Genomic DNA, 25,338 nt, shown 5'->3' on the forward strand with positions numbered 1-25,338 from the left:
ATTTTGGAGGACTACACCTGAATTTTTCATTGATGAGACTTGCTCAATATCTTTACCTCCATTATCAACGAGTGGAGTATTCAAAGGAGTTAACCCAAAGGTCATTGAGCAGAATTTCATTCCGTTCAGGGCCATATTACTTTCAGTAACCCAAGAGAAGATTATTTCTAGGTCCTTTGCCAGGCTAGTGGAATCTTGGCCATTCCTATCAGACACTAACTTTGTGTCGTCAGCGTAAGAGAGACTGGCAGTAATACTAAGCTTTTGAAGCGGGGCAACGAATATCCCCTAAGATGGAGCCCTGGGGAACACCTGACTTGACATCATGTATGTCACTAAGGGATTCCCCGATCTTAGCAATTTGCTTCCTATCATGAATGAAGCTTCTTATCCAATTGAGAACCTTGACTTGGATCCCAATGTCAAAAAGTCTATTCAACAAAAGGTCATGATCTACTCTATCAAAGGCCTTGGCAAAATCAAGATACGTAGACAATATCAACTGATTCGTGCCTTTCCAATCCCTCAATGACCTGCTCCAAATGCTCAATCAGTTGGGTTTTTGGGTAAAATGTGCTCGGAACCAGTGCTGGCTAGGAGGAAGGACTTCATTGACTGCAAGATATTCAACAAGTTTGGTCTTCATGATCTTCTCAAACACCTTTGCAATATTCGAAGTGAGAGAAATCGGCCTATAGTTACTGGGGAGCGACTTTTCTCCCCCTTTGAAAATTGGAACAACGTGAGCTAATTTTAGTGACGATGGAAACTTGCCCAGATCCAATATGCAACGCATCAAGTACGAAAAAACAGGAGCAAGAACCTGTGAGCATCTCATCAGAAACTGGTGTCCGTTAAAGCATCTTGATCTGTGACTTCAAGATCATCAAACTGTTCAATTTGACTAATGTCCCCAATCTCAACAGACTCATACTTAGAGCACTAAGCTATTGCTCCTACACTCAGTGGAGTTGAAAACACACTAGAGAACTGATCTCCAAGCATGTTAGCCATAACCTCTGCATTGATAATGGCTTCACCACCGAAGTCAAGGGACCTGCAAGGTGTTTCATCTTTCTCTTAGAGTTTCCATATAAGAAAAAAGCCTTTGGATTCGACCTTAACTCATGGACCACTCTAATCCCTGTTTTTTAATTGATCTTTCTTGATGGAGACCATAATTTTACCCTGAATCAAGTTCAACAGGTTTTGAAGACTAGCCACATCTAATGGATTAAAATTGCTCTTAAGCCTTTTTGCTAGTTTGCAACTCTTTTTAAACAAAGTTTTTTTTATATTTCAGAATTTTTGTCCGTGTCCCACCTTTCGGTACTCATTCAGAGATTGCTATATTAGAGCAAACTTCCTCAAAAATGAGGTTAATTTATCTATGGCAAGGTCATTAGTAAAGACCGAGCTAATCACTCCTCCAGCTTTTCGAACGACTGAGATATCGATTTCGAAATGGGAATATACCCATCCAGTCTAACTTACCACTCTACAAAACTAGCCGGAAAATTAAAATCTCCTACAAAGAAAACCTGCGAGCAAATTCCTCTATCCAACTCTTTTTCAGTGAACTGGAGCACTGTTTAGAAGGAGTTTACTGAACAAAAGGGAGGCCTATTCGTAGTTATTATTGGAGTGATCATGAATAAAGGTATTGTGACCACTACCATTACATTTCTCATCCACCCTTTGGTCTCCTTTCACGTTTCAATTCTTCTTTTCATTCTTCTCTTGTCCCTCCTGCGAAGCATACCATTCATTACCCAACCTCCCGAAATGTATCTTAAAGTTTCACATTCCTTCACTCATTGGGAACGCAACATCGTTCCGATAATGGACAGATCAAGACAAACTAAGATCTCTTATTCTCCATTAGAAAAGTGAACATGACTAATGTGAACAATCATTACTACCATATATGTAGACATACGTACACCCCCTTGTGGGGAAATGGGATTGTCAGGGTGTACCGTGTACCCTATCGTATCGAACTAAGGGATTCGAGCTCACGCCCTTTGAGGAACACACCGGGTGCATGTGACCACTCGGCTACCATGGTTTCTTGAAATAGTCGTACGTTGTAATATCAAAAGCGAGGATCAGCCCTGAAAATTGCGCTTGCTTTTTTTTCAAATTTTGTTATGTTTCCACGATTTTATTGTTACATCTCCTCAATTAAATTCCGTCAGACTAAAAGACCTGATTCAGAATGATGCTCTTATACAATTGATTGGCCGATTTTTTTTTCTTTGACTTGAGTATCTTTTTCGACTGTCTCATCCAAGACTTAAGGCACATGTTGCTACAAGGGAAGCTTAAGGGGCCTTACATTTGATAATATGATATAATAGTAAAACTTTAAATGTGTTAGATTGAATAACTTCAACCCTCCTTGTTCCACTCGACGAGCCTTCCGTCTGCTGCAGAAAGTAGGGTCATCTCACCGCCTTGCTCCCTCTTCACTTTACAATAGGTTCGACCGAAGAATTCCATTGCGATTGAAACCAAATGCTCAAAGTCCGTTTAGATGAGTAACCACCCATCCCAGATCCTTCATATCCTGCACTCTGCCTCTCATTCCAATTGACATCTGAGTCAATGGCAGTATGCTCTAGTACTGGCTGTTCAGCAGATAGTGGGTCATAAAGGACTATTTCCCCGTCCAAGTGTTCAATGACATACCATTAATTCCAGGCATTCCTAACCTCCTCCCTCCCATTCCCCCAAAGTTGAACCTCACTCACTTGGCTCCCCTTCCACATTGCACTCTCTTCGTATTTTATACGTTATTGTCTGGTGTCCCTTCGGCCAGTTGCGAGTTCATTTCCCCTTTCCCAGGGACTCGAGGGTGACTCGAGGGTTGATCGTCGGGACCGTCGCTCTTGAAGTCTCGAAACGATCAAGTCCGTGGCGCCAGAAGCATGCATGGGTTCTGGCCCAAGAGGCTCTCGAAAAAAGGGGAGGCGCTTTGCTTATGCCACCAAACGGTGGGGCGGAGCTTATCAACGGTGCCCATGTCGAGGCCCTGATGGGCCAATCCAACCACATCGGCTACTGTATGTGTGTATGGTAGTGGAACATTGTAATTCATTTTCAAACTTGTAACTTCCGAGAGCGGTTATGGAGGTGGCTCCCTACGAGAAGGCTCAACGTACGCCCAAGTGTGCTCGATGTCGCAACCATGGGATCGTTTCCGCCCTGAAAGGACACAAGAGGTACTGCAGGTGGAAGGATTGCTTTTGTGCCAAGTGTACCTTGATAGCCGAGCGACAGAGGGTCATGGCTGCACAGGTGGCTTTGAGGAGGCAACAAGCTCAGGAAGAGGCCGAAGCCAAGCAGAAAGGTATTCGAATATTGAGCACTGAGGATGAGGTTTCCGAGAAGAATGAACGATCCTCGCCCATAGAGGAAGAAGCAGCCTCGCCGCCGGTCTCTTGGCCGGGCACATCGTCCACGCCAGGTAATTGAGTCAATCAAAAGTTCAATTTGGCATTCCAACCCAGGGATATGTAGTATAGGTATCTTCTAAAACTAAAAGACAAAAGGTCATCTTCAATCACAATTTGAGAAGTGGAAAAATTTTACCAACGAAGCAGACTATTTTTGAATGCACTTAACCCTGAAGCACTCTAATCGAATTTCGTTTCACAGGCATTTCTTGTTTTTTGCGTTGTAGCTCATAACAGTCTTTTTTTCGAGTGGGAAAGTATGGATAAGATCCAGTATTCTTATTAGTCTTAGAGGCTAATTTAAAATCGATATTTTGGACCTCTTAAAATGGTATGTCCCCTGAAGTGCTCAGGTTCACAACTTTCAAATTTGGACTGACGCTGGATTGTGACAAGGATTTATTTTCAAGGTTTCGGTGATTCCATTAACTTCCTACAGCCAACGTTAAAAAGCGTGTCATAGGCCGTTTGGGCAATATTAGGTGGCAGCTACTAGTTTGGGCCGAATGTTATTTTTGCGTTTTTAGTGTTTTTTGGTTGTTTACTAACCAAATATTTTCATTTAATTGTTAAAACAACTGACATGATCGTCTCTGGCTTCTACTATCTCGAGCGGCAAAGCTCAACTCAATTCTTTAACCACTTCCGTCGAATTAACGAGTTTAAAATGCTTGAAGTGAAGGAAAGAAAACTGTCAGACACGTAATTTATATTTTTTGAATGAAAAGTGAACTTAGGCACCCCTGCTTTGATTTAAAACTATGAAATTCATGATTCTAGCCAGGGTAGTGCTAAGAAAGCAAAAAGCAAAGTAGTGGTCCAAAATAGTCCCAGCAGCCTAAGACATCCCAAACGGCCCATGAAACGCTTTTTCTGCCTCTGGCGGGTAGGAAGATAATAAAATCCCCTAAATTTTCAAAATAATTTCGAACGGCGAAAATCATTGAATGCCGAAAGGCGCTTAGACTTGTACTCCTTGGGATCTGAATCAATCAAGGTCCAGCACGAAAAATTTATCAAGGTTTCTCAAACTTATTTCAATTTTGAATTAGATAAAAATGTTGGGACGCTATTTCGGATTTACATACTATGTATTTTCTGTGTTTTGGCCCGCAAAGTTGGGATGGCTAAGTTTTGTGAGGCCAGCCATTAGGTAATCCATTACAAATGGAGGGTTTCACGTTCATTATCAGGTTGGTTCTCTGGCTGTTGGCGTGGATTAGCATACATAGTATATAAAAAGTTCCATGAGAAAAGTCGGAAAGGAGAAAAAAAGGGGCCTCATTTTTAATTAACAAAGGCAGTAAAAGAAAAATAGCTTGTTTTGTCGTTGAGGATAAATTCCAGATGGTTGTCAGAACTAGTTTTCCTTAAAGAGTAGCCACTCTTCACGTTAACTTGTGTGCAGACAACTGCTCGCATTCAAATCTCTAGGTTTGATGCTCGACGGCGAAGCAAGTTAACTTTTCGAGCTTTATAGATAAGAACGAGGTGCTCGTCACTAGACAGCGAACACTCCATTAAACTCTTTGTACTGGATGAATTAGCTGGTACCTTCATTATATCAAGTAACATTCAAAGGACAGAAAAATGAAGCTAAAATGGTTAGTCGATATTGGAATATTGGGCTAAATGGGTTAATGTAATGGATGGTCTCATTGGCAGAGCCATGCTCAAACTTCACTCTAACACCCAGGTTATAAGACATTTGAAAAATAAAATTTGGACAGGAATTCGGCACACTGTTCTTGAGGATGAACTGTTGTTCCCGGTTTAATTTCCACCCTCACACTTTAGTGGTTGGTGAAAATGCGACTGGTTGAATACTAAGGAACACAAATTGCATTTGCTATTTCAGAGATTATGAAGGACCATCCCAACTTATGAACATATGTTTTGGAAGATCAGTCTTACCTGTGCACGAATTTCAGCATTTACCGTACAATAGTATGCAAATCAGCTAACACTTTAGACTGTAACTCGCGAGGATATCCAACCCATTCAAACCAGAAATATATACTATTAAACACAAAATGTTAAAAAGGGGCTTTTTGTGTACCAATGCTTGCCTTCGGACATGGTTGATTGCGTAGTGATAGGTTTTGCCACAGACTTCTGGCAATATGGACTGTAAACGAGCACCCTGCCTAATCGGCCTGCTCTTGGTCATAGCAGTTCAGAGCCACTTATTGAATAAAGTAGAGAGCTAAGAAAAGTAGATTTCCTCAATTAATGGTAGGTCATTTTTATCATATTCACTTGTGAAGTGGTTCGTTTCATAGTTATATTGTCAAAAGCTTGTGTAGTTGACCCAGAGCAGGCCGAAAATTCGAGTTTTCTGTTTTCTGTCGTGTTTGCTACATAACTTTGGACTTATCTTCTGGGTTCTCTCAGCATAGTTTTGGGCTCAAATTTGGTCAAATACATCTTTTCAACAAGATCTTGTGACCGTATGAAGTGCTTATTTGGAATAATTGAACGGGTTAAGGAGAAAAGCTATTTATGGTTCCGTTCGCAAACCACATCTCCAGAATTTCGTGGTTTTGCATATAAATGATGAACTCTCTCAGACCAATATTTAGATTTGCGGGTCAAGGTGAACCTGAATTTCCATCTTTTTAAATGTGATTAGGACTGCCCACTAATGTTTTGGCTCCAGATGAGTCTGCACTTTTCTCACTTCAGAATATCTTAACTTCTGTTGTAATCTAACTAAACCAATTGCATTTCCTACTTTCTACGTTAATTCGCATCTGACCAGTTGCCAGTTGGCCAAACAAAGCTCTACTACAAGCCAATGATTTCCAAAAATAGCTCACAAACTGCTTTTGTAATCAAAATTAAACGTTTTGACAAAGCTCATGATTGCTTTTGAAACCGTTCAATATCAAGTACCTTCCGTGCCTTCTTTGAATACTGTGCAGTCCTAACCTATTGAACCTATCCCAATACGAGACCTTTGGTAAAACATCTTTGTACGTACCTGCTCAAACTTTGGCAAAACTGCTGAACTCATTCGAGCCCAAATGGGTGAAGCATATTCAAGATGTGGCTGAATAATCGACTTGTACAGAGTTGACATCGTGATGCTATCTCTGGACTTAAACGTGCGATATTTCCAACCACACATTTGAAAAACTTTACCCGGATATTAACTGGATATGCTCATCGAACTTTCCATTAATTTTGAGAACTACACCGACTCAGTGATAAATGACAAAATAGATAGGAACGCTTGGTGATAAACAAATCAACCACGATCTCTCGACTTATTGACATAGTGGACAAATCGTCCGCCATAGATTCAAGATAAAACTAAGGCGTCCATGCAGGGTGAGCATTTCATTTTTGGACACTTTTGTCCACTCCTGTCTAAAAGTGTCCAAAAATGAGGATGGACAAAAGTGGGCAAAGGTGGACAAAAATATGAAACTTTAAAACTACAAATCGAAAAGAAATTCTACTTGAAACACATTTTTTTTGCTTCAAAAATTGCTCATTGATGGTTACAAAAGCAAAATGAGTCTTTAAAACCTTTGCCATATGCCTCTAACAAAACCCAAAAAGATATTTGAACGACAGGTTCTCATCTCTATTTCACCTAAGACAGCAAGCAAGGAGCAAAGCCTCCCTCTGTCATAATACAGCAGGTGCAAAGCATTCAAAAACTGGAAAAGCTAAATGATAGATTCTCGTTAAATAGCTTCATCTATTCAACATTGTTAACTTTTTTCGTAACAAAATTGTTGCTTAAAATCATGAGTCATTATGGAGTTCCCCTTAAAAAGAGCAAATACTAAAAATTGAACATCTTACCCAATTGCTGAAATTTAAGAATGATACATTTTGTACGTTTATTGTTTCCTGCCACAAGCAAGTTACTTTAGAAATTGTTATGTAAGTCTTTTTTAGCTTTTAAAGATGTGTGTGAAGTCAGAAAATGAGAAGAATCAATTTGATTTTTTCAAAGAAACATATATTGCAGTTTTTATATTCATAATAAAAGTGCACATACTACTTACAAATCTAAAAAAGTAGCATTGAATATTTGATATAGAGGTGCTAAGTTTTTGTAATTTAAGACTTAATTTTAGTTAAAATTACCCAACCACCAAACGCCTTGATTGTAATGTGGCATTGGGCTTTTCAATATTCATAACATTAATGATATTTGTTTTAACATTTCAAAGCTGTATCCTATCAAGCTAATTAATTGAGATTCTCAGAAACCAAATTTAGTATATATCTTGGAAATAAAAAACGTTAGTAAATTGATGTGCCTATTTTCTACAAAGGCCAGTTGCTACTGTTACTTCATATTTAGGTATTTAAAGAAAGCTTAGATTTTATTAATTACTGATTCTATTTGCTGGTTAACATTTCGATTAGTTAAACAAATAACATGATATAGGGTCTTGAAATTTTTGCTTGTCAACCCACTTTTGGACAATTGTACATACTTTTGGACACGTTCTGCTCACTTTTGTCCACTTTTGGACACTTTTGTCCACTGTCCAAAAGTCAAGCTGTTTCACAAAATTACCCAACCTGCGTCCATGGCTCAGTTGAAAATGGAGAGTAAAGTGGTCTTCGAGGTCAGATCGAATTTGAAGGCTTTTCTTGCTACGCAAACTCTAATAGAAAGACGAAACATCCTGACGGGCTTTTTAAGATCGATGGTGAAGCCATAGATAATGTAAACTTACGACTACTAGGCTTGGAGATCAGTTCTCTAGTGTGTTTACAACTCCACAGAGTTTACGTTTTATAGCTAATCGCTCTAATGACGAGTCTGTTGAGATTTGTGAGGCTGGACAAATTGAACGATCAGATGATTTGATAGTCACAGGACAAGATGTTTTAGTGGCCATCATGAACTTGAGACTCTCGAGCTCTCCTGGCCCTGATGGTGTGACATCTCAGTTTCCGATGAGGGCTCTAGGGCTGTCGAGATTAATATGGCCTTGAACGGAATAAAATCCTGCTCATTGACCTTTGGGTTAGCGCCTCTCACCACTCCACTTGTAGATAATGGAGGATGAGTATTCGAGCAAGTCTCGTCCGTAAAGGATTCAAGTGTAGTCCGCCAAAATAATTTTAGAGGAAATTTGTGTCTTTTGACAAAGTTTTCAATTCCCCGAGAATCGAGGCTCGTTCGAACAATGAAGTCAACCTCTCTCCTTATACGAGCTCCATCATTGATAAACTTATTTTCAATAATATTAGTAAGGAATACGTAGCCGCTGCTGATCCGGTTGCATCTTTCAAGTCTGACTTGAACAAACTTTTAGCTGGCATTCTAGATCAACTATGCAATCAAAGTCTGTTGGTAAACCAACTATCAGATAAAGTTCAACAATCAAATGAAACAAATATAATCTTTCATTCTAATGGAACTGGGGATTTCATTGGCTGTAGCGGTTAGAAAAGCCCATAATAACCCAAACCAAAGAGTAATAATAGCAAGAACAATAATAATACGTAAAAATTTGATGTTTTGCAGTGCTCCAACAGCTTTCTAACCAAGAATTTTTACATGGATATTCTTCCATTCAAAACCAGCCTTTCAGGCGATCTGAACGAAGCGGTTCAACCTTCAAATGATCTTCCCAAATTAGGAACCAGGGTTTTTCATACTCACGGTGGTTATATTTTCTGGTTAAGTGTTTGCGCAAATGCCAAGACATCAAGATATGTTTTCTTTTCCCAAAAAACAAAAGGAACAACTTTTTTGAAATACACATTTTTAAAAGTAGGTCAGATAAGTGTGTTAAATAACTTAAAGTGCATTAAAATGCACCATTGTCAAAAACGTAGTCAATCAGTACTAAACATACTCTTAGTTATATATTGGCCTTAATTTTCCTAAACTTCTAGTAAGTAGACGCTTCGTCATTACAACTTGAAAGTTGCGTTTTACACCTTAAAAGATCGAAAAATGGCCTAATTATGCTTCCAGTTAATCCCAAGACCTATTTTGTCTTTTTCAATGACACGGCAACTAATCATATTTCTCCATTTTCTTTAAGATTTCTTTAAAAGCTAAAAGTAACAAAAACCTATCACTAAAACTTATAAAAGATGTATAATTGCCTTTCATTTTACTTAAAAGCCAAAAGCTACACTGTCCCATCATGTTCTTAAAATATTTCAACGATACATGTGACAGTTTAATTTTCAAATTGATCACTTTTTGCAAAACTAATTTCTACGTACTTGCAATGTTTTTATTCAACGTTCATATAATTTAATCAAAATTCAAGATTAAACTTGATTAAAGTTGAAATTGACAAGTATGGCATCACAATTGTGAAATATTGACTTTAAGTCAGCTTTAAGTTACATTGCAAAATTTTTCGAGTTTTTCTACCTGCTTCAAAAAAGTGAAATATTTCCATTTATATTTTAGGCAAAGAAAAGGCTCATTATATTTCTTGGCAATTGCTTTTAAGGTATAACCGGAGCAATTTTTAGTCAAATTTGAGGCAAATGCAATCTTTGAAAGCAGGATATCTTATCGTTTGCTCAATGGATTTTTATACAATTTTAGTTGGAAACGCAACTAAGGTTACCCCCAACATCCATTGATCACGTTTTCAAAAATATGATCTCCTTGTAGGTTTTGAATGGAATAATATTTTAATCTGAGCTAAAATCCAAGATAAGTTTTGCAAAAGTTGCTCCCTTTGTTTCAATAACAACGAAAATCGTTATTAGAAGGTTGGCATTTGGCAACTTTTATCAGTATTGTGGGTACCACCTTGTGTTGATAGAGCAAGCATCTCACAGGGTACGATAGGAAACTTAAAGAATGACTAATATTGGGCCTCAAATTTTTTTTGACAATCAATTACCAATGCTAGTAATTGGGCGTAGCTGAAGCAAAAAGCACACATTTTACACCCTGATTATATGGCAAAAGTAGTTTATTGGCATGGTAGACCATTGTCATCTGTTAACAATATTTTTCTATTTTGGAATCAAATGTAATTTGCTTGAGTGGGTGATAATTTTGTTTTACATGGCAAAAGGTCGAGGGACGGCTGAAGGTACCCAAGGTAGCTCGCAAAAGTTTATACATTTTACATTATGTATCTGTCGGGTGTACCTCAAGGTTCTATCCACGGTCCAATCTTTTATGGTATTTACTTTGCTCTTGAGCTTCTTTATTTCATCGTATGTGGACGACACAAAATTAGTGTTCGGTGTTGAAATGATAAATAACGCTAGTCATATCAAAAAACTTGAAAAAGTGGTGTGTTGCTTTAGTAGCAGGTATATCTCTAGCACGGCCGATCTTTCTTAGAATACCATGAAATCATTTGGAATAGTCAGTTTTCAACGAAGGTATAAACGGTAAGTTATTATGTATGTGTTAAAATGCATTCCTGGTCCATTCCTGGTCATGTAGCATAAATGATGATACAAGTTCCAGAGCATTCAACGCAGTGTTTTAACGCAATGGGTTCTCTTTCAAATTAATCTGGATTGCTGTTTGACCAAAATCTCTGAACAACCCCATGATCCGAGGCTTCTTAGATCAGCAAATACCAACGCATTAGTAGAGTAAGTGTAGTATTGTTGTCTTTGATCATTTCTCGATATGTTTTCCTTCTACTTATTTTATTACTACCTATTCAGATTGGACACTTTTGGCACTGACATTCTTTGTTTCGGTTACAAAATTAGTAAAATTTTAGCTCCAATAACTACATATCACCTCTCATTTTGTACCATTGAAAGAGCATTTTAATTTTTTAGTACAAACTTCTACATTTTTGCTCGAGTCAAAAAAAATCTTTAACATTAGGGAGAATAACTTTCAGAGCAATTATGTTCTTCGAGTGACGACGGTAACCTTACTTTTCTGACCTTTTAAGATAATAACAACACGTTCGTTTTGTGTAAAATTCATGGAAAGTAACTTGCTGTCTGGTCCTCAAGAAAACCATAAGAAATGGTTTACTCCGAGAATTGTTCGGATCTTGAACAGTGTGCCCGATCACGTAAATCAAAGATGAAAAATCGGCTGTTTGGGAAAAATGTTCATGCCGACATTTCGATTTAAAATGTTGAACTTTTTCCCACACTTTTGCTGTATTTTAATATAGCTACCTAATGTAATGTGTACCTGTGTAATGAAACTAATACTGACAAAATACATCGTACAATATAAATTTATCAATTATTGTGAAGAATTCCTTATTTATTGCGAAGGCAGAGGACGAAAATCAATTTCTAGAATTAGAACTTTATTGCGATGTAAAGAAACATCAATTTGATTTCGACGACTTGCAAAAGTAAAGAAAATGATATGCATGGGCGTTCTTCCCACACATATTGCACTTACAGGAGTCGGTGGGACTAGAATGGTACTCTTTCCGGTTACAAGCCAAATGATGTCCCGAGTCTAAAAGCTCCCTGAAAGTCTGTATTCGATGGCCTGGGTTCACTGAAATGTGGGTTGGAACTCGTTTTCGCCAAAAGTGAAATGGAATTAATGGAATGATTTGGGAATTAGTGTAATTTCAGTTCGATTTTTTCTTACTTGTGCACTATCAATACCCAAATTTTTAAGGGCTACGAATCATATGAAGCATTGCGGAATTTTTCAGAGCCTGCATTCCTCAAAATTCGAGTTCCAAATGATTTGTTATGAAAACTGCATTTTTTTGCAGAACATTATATTTTGTCAGAGAAAGCAAAACCTCCCTAAACAGAGTTCATTACAGTACAAACACGCGTAGGCATAAACTTAAGTTACTTTAAACTTTTTGATACAAAAAAAAGATATTCTTTCTTCTTTTGCCTAAGCGAGTCATACCCTTTTATGTATTGAAACATATCATTTCGCTCTCCAGTCATAAACATGCTTTTTACCCCTTCAATCACACATGAAAATGTCACCGAAATAAAACTTTTTCGCAGTGGTTCCTTGATATGCATTGATGATTTGGAATGAATGCATATTAATCCTATATGAACAGTTTTGGTCCCTTGGGGCAACAACTCCCTACAATGAAGTGTGGGCTTGATTACTCCGGGCACTTTTTGTTATGGTTGATCAAGGACACTATAGCAAGGAAATACCACTTTTTTGTGATCACCAAACCTTTCCCGCCAAGTAAGGCCTTAACTTTTGCTGCTGAAATTTTTGAAATTTCAATTATTGGCATAAGCATTGAACAAAATATGTGACTAATATCATTTTTATAACCGTTGATGGTATGTGCTTCAAACCAGACATATAAAAATACTCAAAATGACTTTAAACATGTCTTAAAGTACAATAACTGAAAAGTGCTAATTAGATTTTCATGATAAAGCAAGAATTTGCTGTATACACAATCAGGCAATACATCTTTGCTATTATGTTATTAACATTATTTGTTTAAAAAATTTTTTCAGAAACATCGTGACCATACTATTTCAAGTAATTTGGTGAACTTGTTATGAAACTATGGTTCTCACTCTGGGAATGACCCTCAATCCAAAAGTAGACATACTGTAGCTCTGAGTTGCATTTTGTTCTTTATACTCATTTGGATTCTTCATAATCATGGAATGTTCTATCTTAAGAGATATGACACCTGTTTTATTTGTTTATTTTGGATGCTTTGCAAACAAACAACAATTTTTTGGAGCTCAAAATTCAAATTGAAATCGATTGCACTGTACTTGGGTATTACTCTGTGCCCCTTAAATAATGCCTGCCATTTATGCAAACTTCCTAATAGGTAGAAATTTAAACTCTACTAAAAGATAACTTAATCATTTTCACCAATGCCTTGTTGTTTGTTGATTTTCCATCTAGGCATGTTTGTTAGGGTCTTTAGACTCTTTAGGGTCCCTGGGTAGATATACCCCAGGTGTTTGACAGTGTCACCCATGATTCCCCACAGTAATTTTTATTACTGATATCTGCCGATTAATGCCCCATATTAAAAGTTGCCACAAAAGAAGACAAGTCTTACACGGAAGCAAATTTATTTGCCCTTCAAGATCAAAACGCGCAAATGCATGCTTAAAACCCGGGTTTCCATTTTCCAAGTGGCAATTGAGTCGTCTTTCCATCGCTTATTGCTAGTTATGTACGTAGTTTCATTTCGAGACTCCTTGAACCTCCCCCAGATGAAACGATGATTATGAGGACCCTCCGATTTTTTTAGCCTTTCCTTCTTTTCTTCTGTGCTGAGAGAAGCCTCATTGATTCAAAAGAAGGTCTGTTTGTCGTCTCAACTTCCCCAAGAGGCTCTTTAGAGGTTAAGAGGGTTGGTGGATTAAATTTATGCACTAAACCCTCATAAAAAGCGTTGCATTGCATCGTGGTCTCCACCCTTTCCAATTACGAATCTTTGATTTAGTGGCTTCTCCCTTTTTTTTCATCGCCTTCCAACTCACTCAGAGAACTGGTTGTGGTGTGGTTGGTTAGATAGTTGGCTGTTTGGCTGGTTGGTTGGTTGGTTTAAGTGTTGTTTCCTTTTTCTCCCTTTGAGCCTGTCAAACACAGTCGGAGAAACAAGATTAAAGCTCACCATATTCTGTTGTAACCAGGACTATTCGGCAGTGGTTGAATCGTAGAATCATTACTACAACAACCCTTGAAGAGATGAGTTTTCAGACCGGATATTATTTCCACACAATAGCCATCTTTTATGCTCCCTAATTCTGTCCAAACCAACGTTTTTCTCAACAACAGAAACCACAGGAGATTGCTTTCAAAGCCCATGTTGGAACATGAATGGCGTTTCAATTGAAATGGAGCTTCAATCGGAATCGGAAATCTTTGGCCTGAGTTGTTCCCAGGGGGAGACTGACGGTAATGACTGGTTACTCGGGCTGTGAGCATAATTATCCTCCGTGGGATGTGATCATCATTGAATGATTCAACACGTCAGTGAACATTTTCCAGATACCCAGAGACCATTAGGCGATTAGTGTTCCATTTCCATCTCGATCCTTCTCTTTTTTTTCTAGCTGTCGAACCCGAACAGCCACATCCGCAACAACAGCAGCAGCCTCCGATTCCTCCTCTGCATCATCATCACCACCACCAACATCACCTCCAGCAACAACAACAGCAGCAACATCACCAGCATCAGCCCAAAGTCGTGGAAAAGGAGCTTTACACACTTGAAGTCCTGTTCCCGTACGTTTCCAAGATCGACATCCTGAACACGTTCATGAAGAGCGACAAGAACTTTTTGAGAGCTGTTCAACTTTTGTTGAAGAAGCCTAAGAGAGCTTCGGAGAATAAATCCGAAGATGACATGATCATTCTGAACCAACAGGCGTATTCGCTTCAGCAACGATATTTGGCAGCGGCTGTGGCGGCCTCTGCCGCCGGTTTTGGTCAAAACTTCTTGGAGAATTCCGCTCCCCCTGACCTTCACGTGGCTCCAATTTTGAGACACATTGAAGTCCCGGTGTATCCAAGGTATCCCATGGGAAACATCTATTTTCCAGACAAGGAGCCAAACTGAAAAACAAATGTTCCATCAAAATCGGTTATTAAGACGTTGTCCCAGTACCCTCTGAATGTAGTAGTAAATATGTTATTTATCATCCCCCAATCCAGCTCAATGTGCAATAACAAAACACTTGACAATACAATGACTGCAAGTCAATCTGGCTCTTTAACCCATCAAAATTGGGCATGCATTTCTATTCATTTGGAAAAGGGGTGGGGGTGGTTTTCCTTCTTGTCTTTTTTTTGACTTACTTGTCGCTGCTGGGAATGGAATACCCAGCAGCACTTCAATATAAAAAGAGCTAAAATGATATAATATCTGATCCACTAACGAATTAGAGTTAGCAGATCTGGCTTGCCCTTGAATGTAGGGTTGATAACGAATTTCGACCATCCGATGTTTAAAAATTATGGCGTTTTGCATTTTTTTCCGAAATCCACGAAGCAGGGTTATTTCTATGGCATTAAGATACCAATGAAAAATTTCAGTTTCTTGATTGCGTTTTATTTTATTTTTATTGCGTTGGCACAATCTTTTGACCGAGGTGGTGTTTAGGCGTGAAAATTGAGTCGCATTGACTGAAATGAACGTTGGTTACATGTAGCCTGGAGGTCTTGTTATAGAATTTAAGCGTCAGCTAATGAATAAATTGTTTTATTTTTGTCCGAAATTATCAAAGCCTGTTGCTGCCTTTGAAGATCTTCTTCAGAGAAAAAGTTCATGAACAGCTCTTTGTATTATTCTCCATAGAAAATGGAAGACTGAGGCGGGTGATTAAAAAAAAGAAAAATACAAACCTATCTCCGAGACACTCTAGATGTTCTCACAAAAGTAACACAAAGGGTTTAAAAACTTATGTAAGTCGGCTTTAAAAGATAGCATTGAATCATCTAATATGTAGAACCGTCAAAGGCAGTACATATAGGTGAGGAGCTCTATTTAGAGTAAACGAGGATTTCATGGTTTTGACTTGTCTAGTTTCATTATGACTAGATTGCACCCTCACCCCACACGTTAGAGTTCCCTAATCAAAATCAATGAGATAGAGTATGGGTATTGATATTCCGCGAGGAAGAGGAAAGTGAATCACTAGAAGCTACCAAGGGTCTAAGGGGGAAAAAGAGGAAAGACCCCTAACATCAGATGTCCAACTTCTCTTTGAATAATCAAACTGAATGAAATGGCATAAGTACGACTGGTGGTTTGTTCTAATGTCGTGCTACCCGTATGAAAAAGAAGTGAAGTCGAATCCGTCTCTTTACAATTATTACAAGATATTTCAGCAATGGATTTTATGAAAGTGTCTTCCTTTTTTGATATAAAGCGACGCCTTCTAGAGGAAACAGGAGTGAAGCAAGTCCAAGAGATGATATAGTGATGGGATCTAATATAGAAATCACGAGAGGCTACGCCCTAGGGTTACCATTAGATATCTGCGATTGTATTTGACATTACTAACAGCATGTGGGGAAACCATTTAGTTAGTACCTGAAAGTAACCCTGATTTTCTTTGAAACAGAATTGCTTTTTTGCCTAAACTTGCCTTTTTCGTACTTTGCCATGGGACCTGATTGAGCCTTTACTTTCTAAGTTTTCTGCCAACTCCAATTTAGAAAATGTAATCGATCTCACTACTCTAAAGGAATGACACCGGGAAGCAAACGTTGGGACTCTTTTGTGTCCGAAAATTAGTTCAATTATTCTGTATCTACATTGTCCGGCGGTGTGGCTCTCGACCTACTACTAGTCTACTGCACGTGCGTCTAAACTACATCGAATATTGCCTATTGTGAATATTTACCATCAACAATACATTCTTGTGGACTTTCCATTATTGGGAGTGGAATACCCAGCAATTCAAACGAAAACTAATTTTTTTTCATAAAGTTTCATAAAGTTTATTTGATCTTCAGAGACCTTATGGTCATGAGGAAGATTATAATGCATAAGACGTGTGAGCAAGATGTCATGGGAGTAATGCATATTAATTTTCTCAGGGTCTGTTTGTATCAAACCAATTTTTGAATTCGTTTAGATCTTGACATTCGCGTACAGTTTTTGGTAGTTTATTCCAAAGTGGGACGACTCGACAAGTGAAAAAGTACTTCCTTAAGTCTAAACTGGCTCTTGGTGTTTTGAGATTACGCATTGTTTTCTCCCGGGTAGAGATTGTGTGCTCGATCGTTTTGAAATATTGTTCAGGTCGCAAATGATCCATCTCATTCATCATCTTGAAAATTTGTATCCCATCGCCTCTCATTTGCCTCATCTTCAATGACGTAAGATCAACTTGGTGAAGCTTTTCTTCATAAGTCCCTGAAATTCCCCTTATCATCTTGATTGCTCTTTTTTGAACGTTTTCCAACACTTTGATATCTTTCGTTAACCATGGATTCCAAACCTGGACGGCAAATTCTAAATGAGGCCGAACAAATGTTTTATAGATGTCTACAACAACATCCGGCGATCTTGACGAAAACGATCGTTTAATTTGCCCAAGAATGCTATTTGCTTTCTTGGATATCTTTCCAATGTGAGCTGAGGGCTTCAAATTATCACTGATGAGCACCCCTAGATCAATGTGGTTGCTCACAGACTGGATTGGAGAAGAATTGAGAGTGTAGAGATGCCTTTCATTCTTTGATCCAAGATGTATGATCTTGCATTTTTTCTGGCTGAACTTCATACCGTTTTCATTTGCCCACTTTGCCATTCTGTCGATGTTTTACTTAACTTTGGATTAGGGTTGGCGGATCTGACTAGCCACTCCATGGACTAGCCCTCGAAAGTAAGGTTGATTAGAACTTGTTTTCGAAAACTTGTCCAAGTCTGACTTAAAAAACTAGTTCGGCAGGTTTACAAAAGGTTGAGCAGGTCCAAAAACCTGTTACCAGGAACATTGAAAATATAAACGATATCTGATACTATACGTTTTCAAAACCATCAGGAGCTTTGTCACAACCCAGGATTTTAGGGTCAATTGTAGTGACCGTAGAGACTTAACGTGCGTGTTGAGAGCGCCCTCAAGCCTTGGAGAATCCAGGCTAGTTAGAACAATTAATGTTATCTAAATTGGTCTACAATGAATTCTTATGTCATTTAATTACCTTCATAAGTGAGATTACAGCACTAATATCGCCCATTTGGGCGCCAGCGAGGTCTGCAGGAATTTAAAGAGAAGATGATATTTTACCCGTAGTATATCCGACATGCGTAACCTCTCTTATAAGGAGAGGCTCAAACAGTTCAGACTCTAGAGTACTCAACGAAGGGATGAAAGATATCTTATTTTATATGGTTTTAAAAAATACATTCCCAAATAATGCCGAGAATAAATTTAAAGAAAGTGACCTTTGGGGTATAACGTGTGAGGTGAGAGTGCTGTCTAGTCGTAATGAAACTAGACTAGTGAAAACCATTAAATCCTCGTCCATTCTATAAAGTGTTTCCAGCCTATATAATTTATTACCCTCCTGCCTTCGAAGGTTCTACATATGAGATGATCCAATGCCTTCTTTTAAAGCTGACTTAGATAAGTTTTTAAATGCAATAACAGACCAAGGCCGACCTTGATCTACCAATTCTAATGCATCGCAGGATCAGATATTTTACCGTGTTTGACTTTGTCCACTAACCCGTGGGCAACTCATGTCCTTTAATTTTTTACCGTGTATTCCAACCCCTGTATCGGTGGAAAATCCGAAAAAAATCCGGTAATCATATGGAACTAACATTTTAGGCTAGACACTACGGAGAAAGTGAAGTATATTGTTGACGTAGAATAACGCCAACCAACTTGAGATTTCCGATTCCTTTGGGACAAGTTGTTATTATCATTTTGCCGGGCGTTCCTAGCACGTTATTTGTCGTTTGTACTTGAGGTGGCCTCGCAGTCAATTGTTTAATCGCTAGAAAACTTTGGTCGTCTGGTCCAAAGATGCTGCCTGGTACTGCCTATTGGAGTAAAAGTGGGCAGGGAACAAGAAGCAGGACTACACGTTCCATCCACGAAATCCCAGCTGAGGAAACTGAGTTGCTACTTTGACGACTACGTTTTAGAGTGAGTGGTGGGTGGAGTGGTGTGGTTGTTGTATGTAGCGGTGGTGGAAATGGTGGTGGTAGTAGTAGTAGCAGTAGTAGTGGTTGTTCTCCTGTACTACACTATTGAAGCTTGGATTCTGAAGGCCAGACCCTCCTTCTGTGTTTGGTCCCTTGTTCCATTCCTTCTCATCGCTTGCTTCCTTTCTCCCCCTTCGTCTCTCTTTCTCTCTCTCTGAATCTCACACACCACTACTCTATTACTACAACTACTTCCAATTCTACTCGTGCAGCCAGTGGGATCCTTCCTTATTTCATACTTTGGATCCAAGTGGAACAGGAGACACTCTACACTCCAAGAAGTGTTGCTATATCAGAGCTGAACTTGACACACGAGAGAAGTATACATTTCAGGGCGAAACACGAAACAAAATGAGCTGGTCCTTTGAATTGTCGAGGAAAGTGTGCCAGGGTGATTCGAGCAATTTTGAAACTCTTTCTTGAAACTGCTTTCAAAAACAGAATTTTACCGTCATAACTAAAAGTGTTGTGATAAATGGAAGGCAAGAACTCATTCAAAATTTTAAAATGTACCATATCTCAATGAGTAAGGCCTGCATAAGGCGTTCGTCTGTGTCAAAATTGGGACACTGAGACGGAAGAGGGAAAGCAAATGGTTTGGAGAAAAAAAGGAGAACAAGGCCTATTTGAGGCGTTCAGGAGCCCCTTTACGGGCTACCCACCGACCAACCGACCGACCAACCGACCGACCGATGCTACTTAACCCAAAGCGCAAGAGAAGCAAATGAAGGCTCAAGAATTTGACTGTGTAACAAATCCTCATTTCGACTGATATCTGAGTAATGGGTGGCCCCCGTGAGGATACGAAGCGATCCAAATGCCGCCTTGTCAGTAACTAGTGAGATCATGAAGGGCATGACGAACCTAGGCCCAACCATGGAGGAGCCCTTGGCGAGGGGCAAGGCCTCCAAAAAATCAAAGGTGCCAACCAGTTCTTCATCGATTTCCTCGGTCTCGAACCAGGTTAGTGATATGTTACCGACCCTGTTGACGCAGAGTTCGAAAGGCTCGGGTTCTGGAAAAACGGCGGACTCAAAGCGGTGTCGATTCGCGTCCAAGGGCTCGTCTTCAGGTGGACTTCCAAAGGAACCCACATTGGAATCCCATCACCACAATTTGGTCAATGGACAAGGCCTTGACATGATGCCTCCTCAAAGTGTCACCGCACACGATCACTTAATGGAGAGACATACCAAGAACTCTGGGGAACTTCAGGCCAATACTCCGGGGGGGCACGCCCTGAGCTTTGATCATGCCGAGTACATCCTGAGTCTAGTGGTCCAGGGTAAACCCACCCCTTCTCACTTCGAAATTGACATTGAACCTCAGAAGAGCCCCAAGGGTGGGAAAGTGTTCCTGGTTCCGAAATCTCGGGCAAACTTTGACCATTACGACTGGGAAGAAGTCAGGTGCGAATTAGGCGTGACCACTCAAAATGGCATGGGAATGGATTATAGGCTTTTCCATATCAACTTGGATACCAGTATTTCCTCGTCGATTTTCAAGCGAGAGATCTTTGACATGGGCAACAATAGTCTGGTTTATTACTCTGGTGATGATAGAATTATTGGTGCAAAACAAGGCATGGGGATGGTCAATTCTCAAGGGCAACGCCAAGACAAGCTGCAGGGTCCTCAGCACAAATTGAAAAAGAATGGAGTGGCCTCATATGAACCTCATCCACTTGATCCCTCAGGAGAATTGCAACAACATAGGTCCTCTCAAAATGATTCCGATTTCAATTCGTGGCCTCGGAACAGGAAGACCAGCGCGACTGTGGGCAGTGGTTCTGAAATGGGATTTCCCTTGAGGGTCTCATCTGCCTCACTACGACCATCCCCATTTGATTCATTCTCGTTGTGGCCAAGTGAAAGTGATCCCCTCGGAAACTCGAGCCACCATTTCAAGCCACCGGCAAATCTGGCACCATCCACCATTGATTGTTTTCAAGAGTTGATGCAAGTGGCTGATGAGCTGGCATGTGGCAAGGTTGTGAAGAATATGACGGTATTTCCTTCCCTACAGTTGACCCTTTTGCATCCAGACATGACCAAGGAGTTCGAAAAATGCTGCCGATTGGTGTGTTCGGATAGCGATTTGACCCGGGATCGCTTGAGTGGGAATCCCGGGGGGATCAAGCTTTTCTACGATACCACATTCAGTCTTGGCAAGGTCTATGTCACGTTGCTGACTTTCGTCAACTGTTGTTACGACGGAGATCCGGTTATGCCTTTGGCGGTCAATATCCACGAGGCAAAGTTCAAATCGAGTCATCAGCTGTTTTGGGCGCGAATAGTGGGAGATCTGCCGATTCTGCAGAAATATCGTTTCCCTCTACTCATTGACGACGCAGAACCCGCGGTTCACTTGGCCGTGCGGACACAGGCTCCAAATCTTGTTCAGTTGGAGGCGTGGACCCACAGATTTAGGGACATTGACATCTATCTGAGGGAACGAGGCTATGGAAGCGAAGCTATCCATTATTACAAGACTTGCGTAAACTATCTTCTCCGATCAAAGTCGAAGCAGGCCATGCACGACAGATTTCGAAAAGAGTTCGAAGGTGTGTGGCCCAAGGACTTTGTTTTCTATTACCGACAAAAGCTTCTGCCCCGGTCTGGACGCTTGGGTCAATGGGCTCTTACCAAGATGAAGATCACAGATGAGGACTTCCTAACCCCTTACACCAACCCTCAAGAGAGCTTTCACACGCTCTGCAATCACTTTTCCAACTGGAACCGGCTCACCATTGATCAGATTGTTAGAGCGTTCTACTTTTTGTTCCTGTACTTTGTGTCAGAGACTGGGGACGGTCAACAGGATAATGGAATCTTCCAAGTCAAGAGGATGTACAACATTGCAATCCCAGAGTTGAGAGGCAAACCCAAGAAGGGTCTGGTTCCTCATCCGTCTCGGATTGCTGAATTCATCGAACGAAACTTTCCCGCTCGGCGGGGCCGTGTCTCTCCTGGTAGGCCATCTTCGGCCTCCTGGTTGGCCTCCTACGACGCCACCGAGCTTTATGCCACTACCAGAATGAAAAGTGACTTGCGTGATAATCGCACTCAAATGGAAAACTCATGTGATATGTATGATGCCACCCTTGGTTCTTTCTTGGACGAGGACTTGGGTCTTGACATGACCGACCTCCGAACATCCTTGCTTCATCCCAGTTTTTCAACCCGGGATAGCGTGCCTTCTCCAGCGCCCAATGGGAGAGCCCCATCTCCCGCTCCCCTTGAAGGCACTAGTAACTACAACCACCTGTCCACTATCCCTGAGGCGCCCTCTGAGCAATCACTTTGGCGATCCTCGTCAGACCTCGTAGATGGCCACCTCACCCGAGCCTCATCCGTGATGAATGATGTATTCCCCGATGACACCCATTTCCAGACCTTAAGCCTCCAAACCCCCGCTTCTTCCATGGTGACGACCGCACCAGTCACTTCAGGAGCCATTTATGGAACAGTACCGATGGCTTCCAACTTCCAACCTATATCAAGTCAAGACGGTCAAATGGACCAAGACTACCTCGTTCCAACTACTACAAAAGATGCAAACCCTCATCGGCAGGGGCCCGACAAACCTCCCCACCATCACTACCACCAGCAGCAGCACCATCATCACGTCACGACTAACAACAGTAGCACAAGCATCGGGCCACAACAGCCCATGGCTTCCATGCAAAATCCAATTACAGCCAGTGCCGGGAACACCATGAGCACAACCACGACCTCGTCCCATGCGAGTCAGGTGGTGCCGTCAAGTTTGATGTTGTGGAAAAAAGTGCAACATTGCGTGGTGTTTGGCGGGTCGTTTGTCACCGCAAACAAGGAGAACACTGCTCAAAAACTCAATGATAGCATGCCCCAAAAGAGCTAGATTTTGTGTACTAAATTATTATGATTATTATCTGTTAAGAAAGCACTGAATTAATTTCACTGTTATTTTTACCGTAACTGCTACTGTTATTGTCCTAATTAATTAATTAATTAGATTTGATCTTCTTGTTAGTGTCAATCAGGCAATGCTTATGATTGCATTGAGTTTTATCATTGTTATCGAGCCATGTATAAAAGGCGCAAAAATTTCGTTTAGGACTACTCATATTTTTGTACCCGTGCCAGTTTAATTGATATACTAGAACAATGAATGCTCGCACGACCGGGCTTGTCGCCCAAATTGTTGAAATGAAAGGACATTGTTGGCTGTTAAACATAAAAAGAGCGTTTCTCCTCGTTTCATTTTCAGATTCGAGTAGGTTTTTCCACAGAGTGTAGATTTCACAGGACGATAAACAAGATAACTTTTTTGACGAATGATCTCTTGATTCCCATTCAGGACTTGAAGAGCGGTTCACCCAATTTCACTTTGTCCCCAATGTCCACTTGAAACTTGCCAGATTCCGGGGCTTCGAACACAAGCACAATGGTGGATCCCAAATTAAACTCGCCGAAATATTCGCCTTTACCCTTGACGAGCTTCACCTCCGAGAACAATTTTTCATCCACGGGCACAGGATGTCTTTTCCGATTCGTGACTAAGCCGTTATCCCAATCTACTCGAATCGAACCCACATTGGTGGCACCTATAGCTGAGTAAGAAAAGAAGCGCTCATCGTTCCACACGCCTTCATAGATGACCCTTTCATTGAGGGAAAAGAGACCAGGGACATTTTTGACCATGGAAGGACTGACACTGAGTAAGTGTCCGGAAAAATGCTTTCGCTTCAAGATGGTCCATTCCACCGGCGAATGGAACCCATGATAATCCCCCGGCGACAAATAGATGACTGCATAATATAATTGTCCGGCGTCATGTTCAAAGGTCTGAGATGGTAGCTCGCCTCCAAAAAAGTATCGCAACGAATATCGGACCCCTTTCACTTGTTCAATATACCCGTCCTTGGCCACAGGCCCCAAAGTAAGAACCCGCCCGTCACAGGGTGACACCATGGTCTGTGGACACGCCTCAATGGGTCGGCACTCAGGTCTGAGTCTCCTTCGAAAGAACTGTCCCAGATTAGCATAACTCTTCAGGTCCGGTTCCATGGCCTCACCCACATTGCAGCCGAAAACCCGGGCATACAGGCCCAAAATCGCCGGACGAAGAGGTTCGGGCAGATCAATTTCATTGACCCAGCCCCAAGCTCGAGATAAACTACGAAGAGGCAAGATTTTGTAGCACTCAATGGCCAGTTCCTGGCTCAAGGAGATTTTGGGCACACCGCCCAGGTCATGAAGATGGGATTGACTCTCGTCGATGGGGGGTGGAGGCCTTTGGGTAATATGTCGCCATTGGAGAGCGCCTAATGTGGCGAACCCAGCCCATATGGGCAATGGGTAACGTCTTACGAAGCGCCAGTATCGTTTCATGGAGATGCCACTTTTCTTCGAGGATCATCCACGTTCGAGTGTTATGTTAGGTTGAGTGAGTAAAACGAAGTGTTCGTCCGAATTTTTGGAAAACGGGGCATCATTTCTCTTTTAAAAAACATTTATATTTTGATGAGAAAAAATTCTTTAAGTCGGACTGCTTTAGTTCAATTTNAAATTCTTTAAGTCGGACTGCTTTAGTTCAATTTCAAATTAACTGGGCGAGAAACCCATTCCAATCGAGTATATCCTTCTATTCACTCTCCGTGGTTTTTGAAAAAAAAAAGACATTATCTAAAGAGCTTTTCAACACGTGAAAAAGCGTCCTCTACCTCACCTTGGCGAGAACAGACCAAGGAGTTCTCAACCTTTACTTTGTTTATGAAAAACCAAATATTTTGCTTTTGAATGCATAAATTGTCTCAATATATTCTAATGTTCACTTTGACTTTGACTTACAAAACGTAAAATCAATTTTAGAAACATGCTTGATAGCCATTCTTAACATGATAACTATTCTCCATTATTTGGGATTAATTAAGGAACCAGGTACTTATTTTTGCTGAAGGAGCTAAATGTTCTTGCTCTTTGGCTTGTTATGGATTCAGATAGGAGCTCTCTCACTTGGTCTGGTATCAGATGATGGGTGTCCCAATTGTGGGATATTTCTACTGTTTCCAGTCACGTCAACGATAAGAATGACCTCACACTCGGGAATGGCCGCAGGTTTGCCCATTTATGCTCTTATTGCAGTTTGCCAAGTTGTGACTTAAATACTGTAATGAAGCTCAGATCCAGCTAGCCTAGGATTGAACCACACGTGGTTTACTTTACCTACTAATACAGACCTAAAAAGCAAATCTTCTTAGAACAATTGGTTGAGAAAAGATGATGGCCAAAATTTGATGCCCTATC

General features: G+C 40.4%; 2 protein-coding genes across 2 annotated transcripts; one reads left to right on the forward strand and one right to left on the reverse strand.

Moving 5' to 3' along the window:
• Positions 1–2,735: 2,735 nt before the first annotated feature.
• On the forward strand, positions 2,736–15,085 carry LOC131885940 (protein male abnormal 3-like). The gene is made up of 2 exons (XM_059234149.1): positions 2,736–3,469; positions 14,436–15,085. Exons 1-2 carry the CDS (start codon positions 3,130–3,132, stop codon positions 14,939–14,941), a joined length of 846 nt encoding a protein of 281 aa, XP_059090132.1. The 5' UTR covers positions 2,736–3,129; the 3' UTR covers positions 14,942–15,085.
• An 8,174-nt stretch (positions 15,086–23,259) lies between these two features.
• Positions 23,260–24,538, reverse strand: LOC131885939 (uncharacterized). The gene has a single exon (XM_059234148.1). It carries the CDS (start codon positions 24,421–24,423, stop codon positions 23,386–23,388), a length of 1,038 nt encoding a protein of 345 aa, XP_059090131.1. The 5' UTR covers positions 24,424–24,538; the 3' UTR covers positions 23,260–23,385.
• Between the last annotated feature and the right edge of the window lie 800 nt (positions 24,539–25,338).

Source organism: Tigriopus californicus, chromosome 8 (genome assembly GCF_007210705.1).
Source record: "Tigriopus californicus strain San Diego chromosome 8, Tcal_SD_v2.1, whole genome shotgun sequence".
NCBI lineage: Eukaryota > Metazoa > Arthropoda > Copepoda > Harpacticoida > Harpacticidae > Tigriopus > Tigriopus californicus.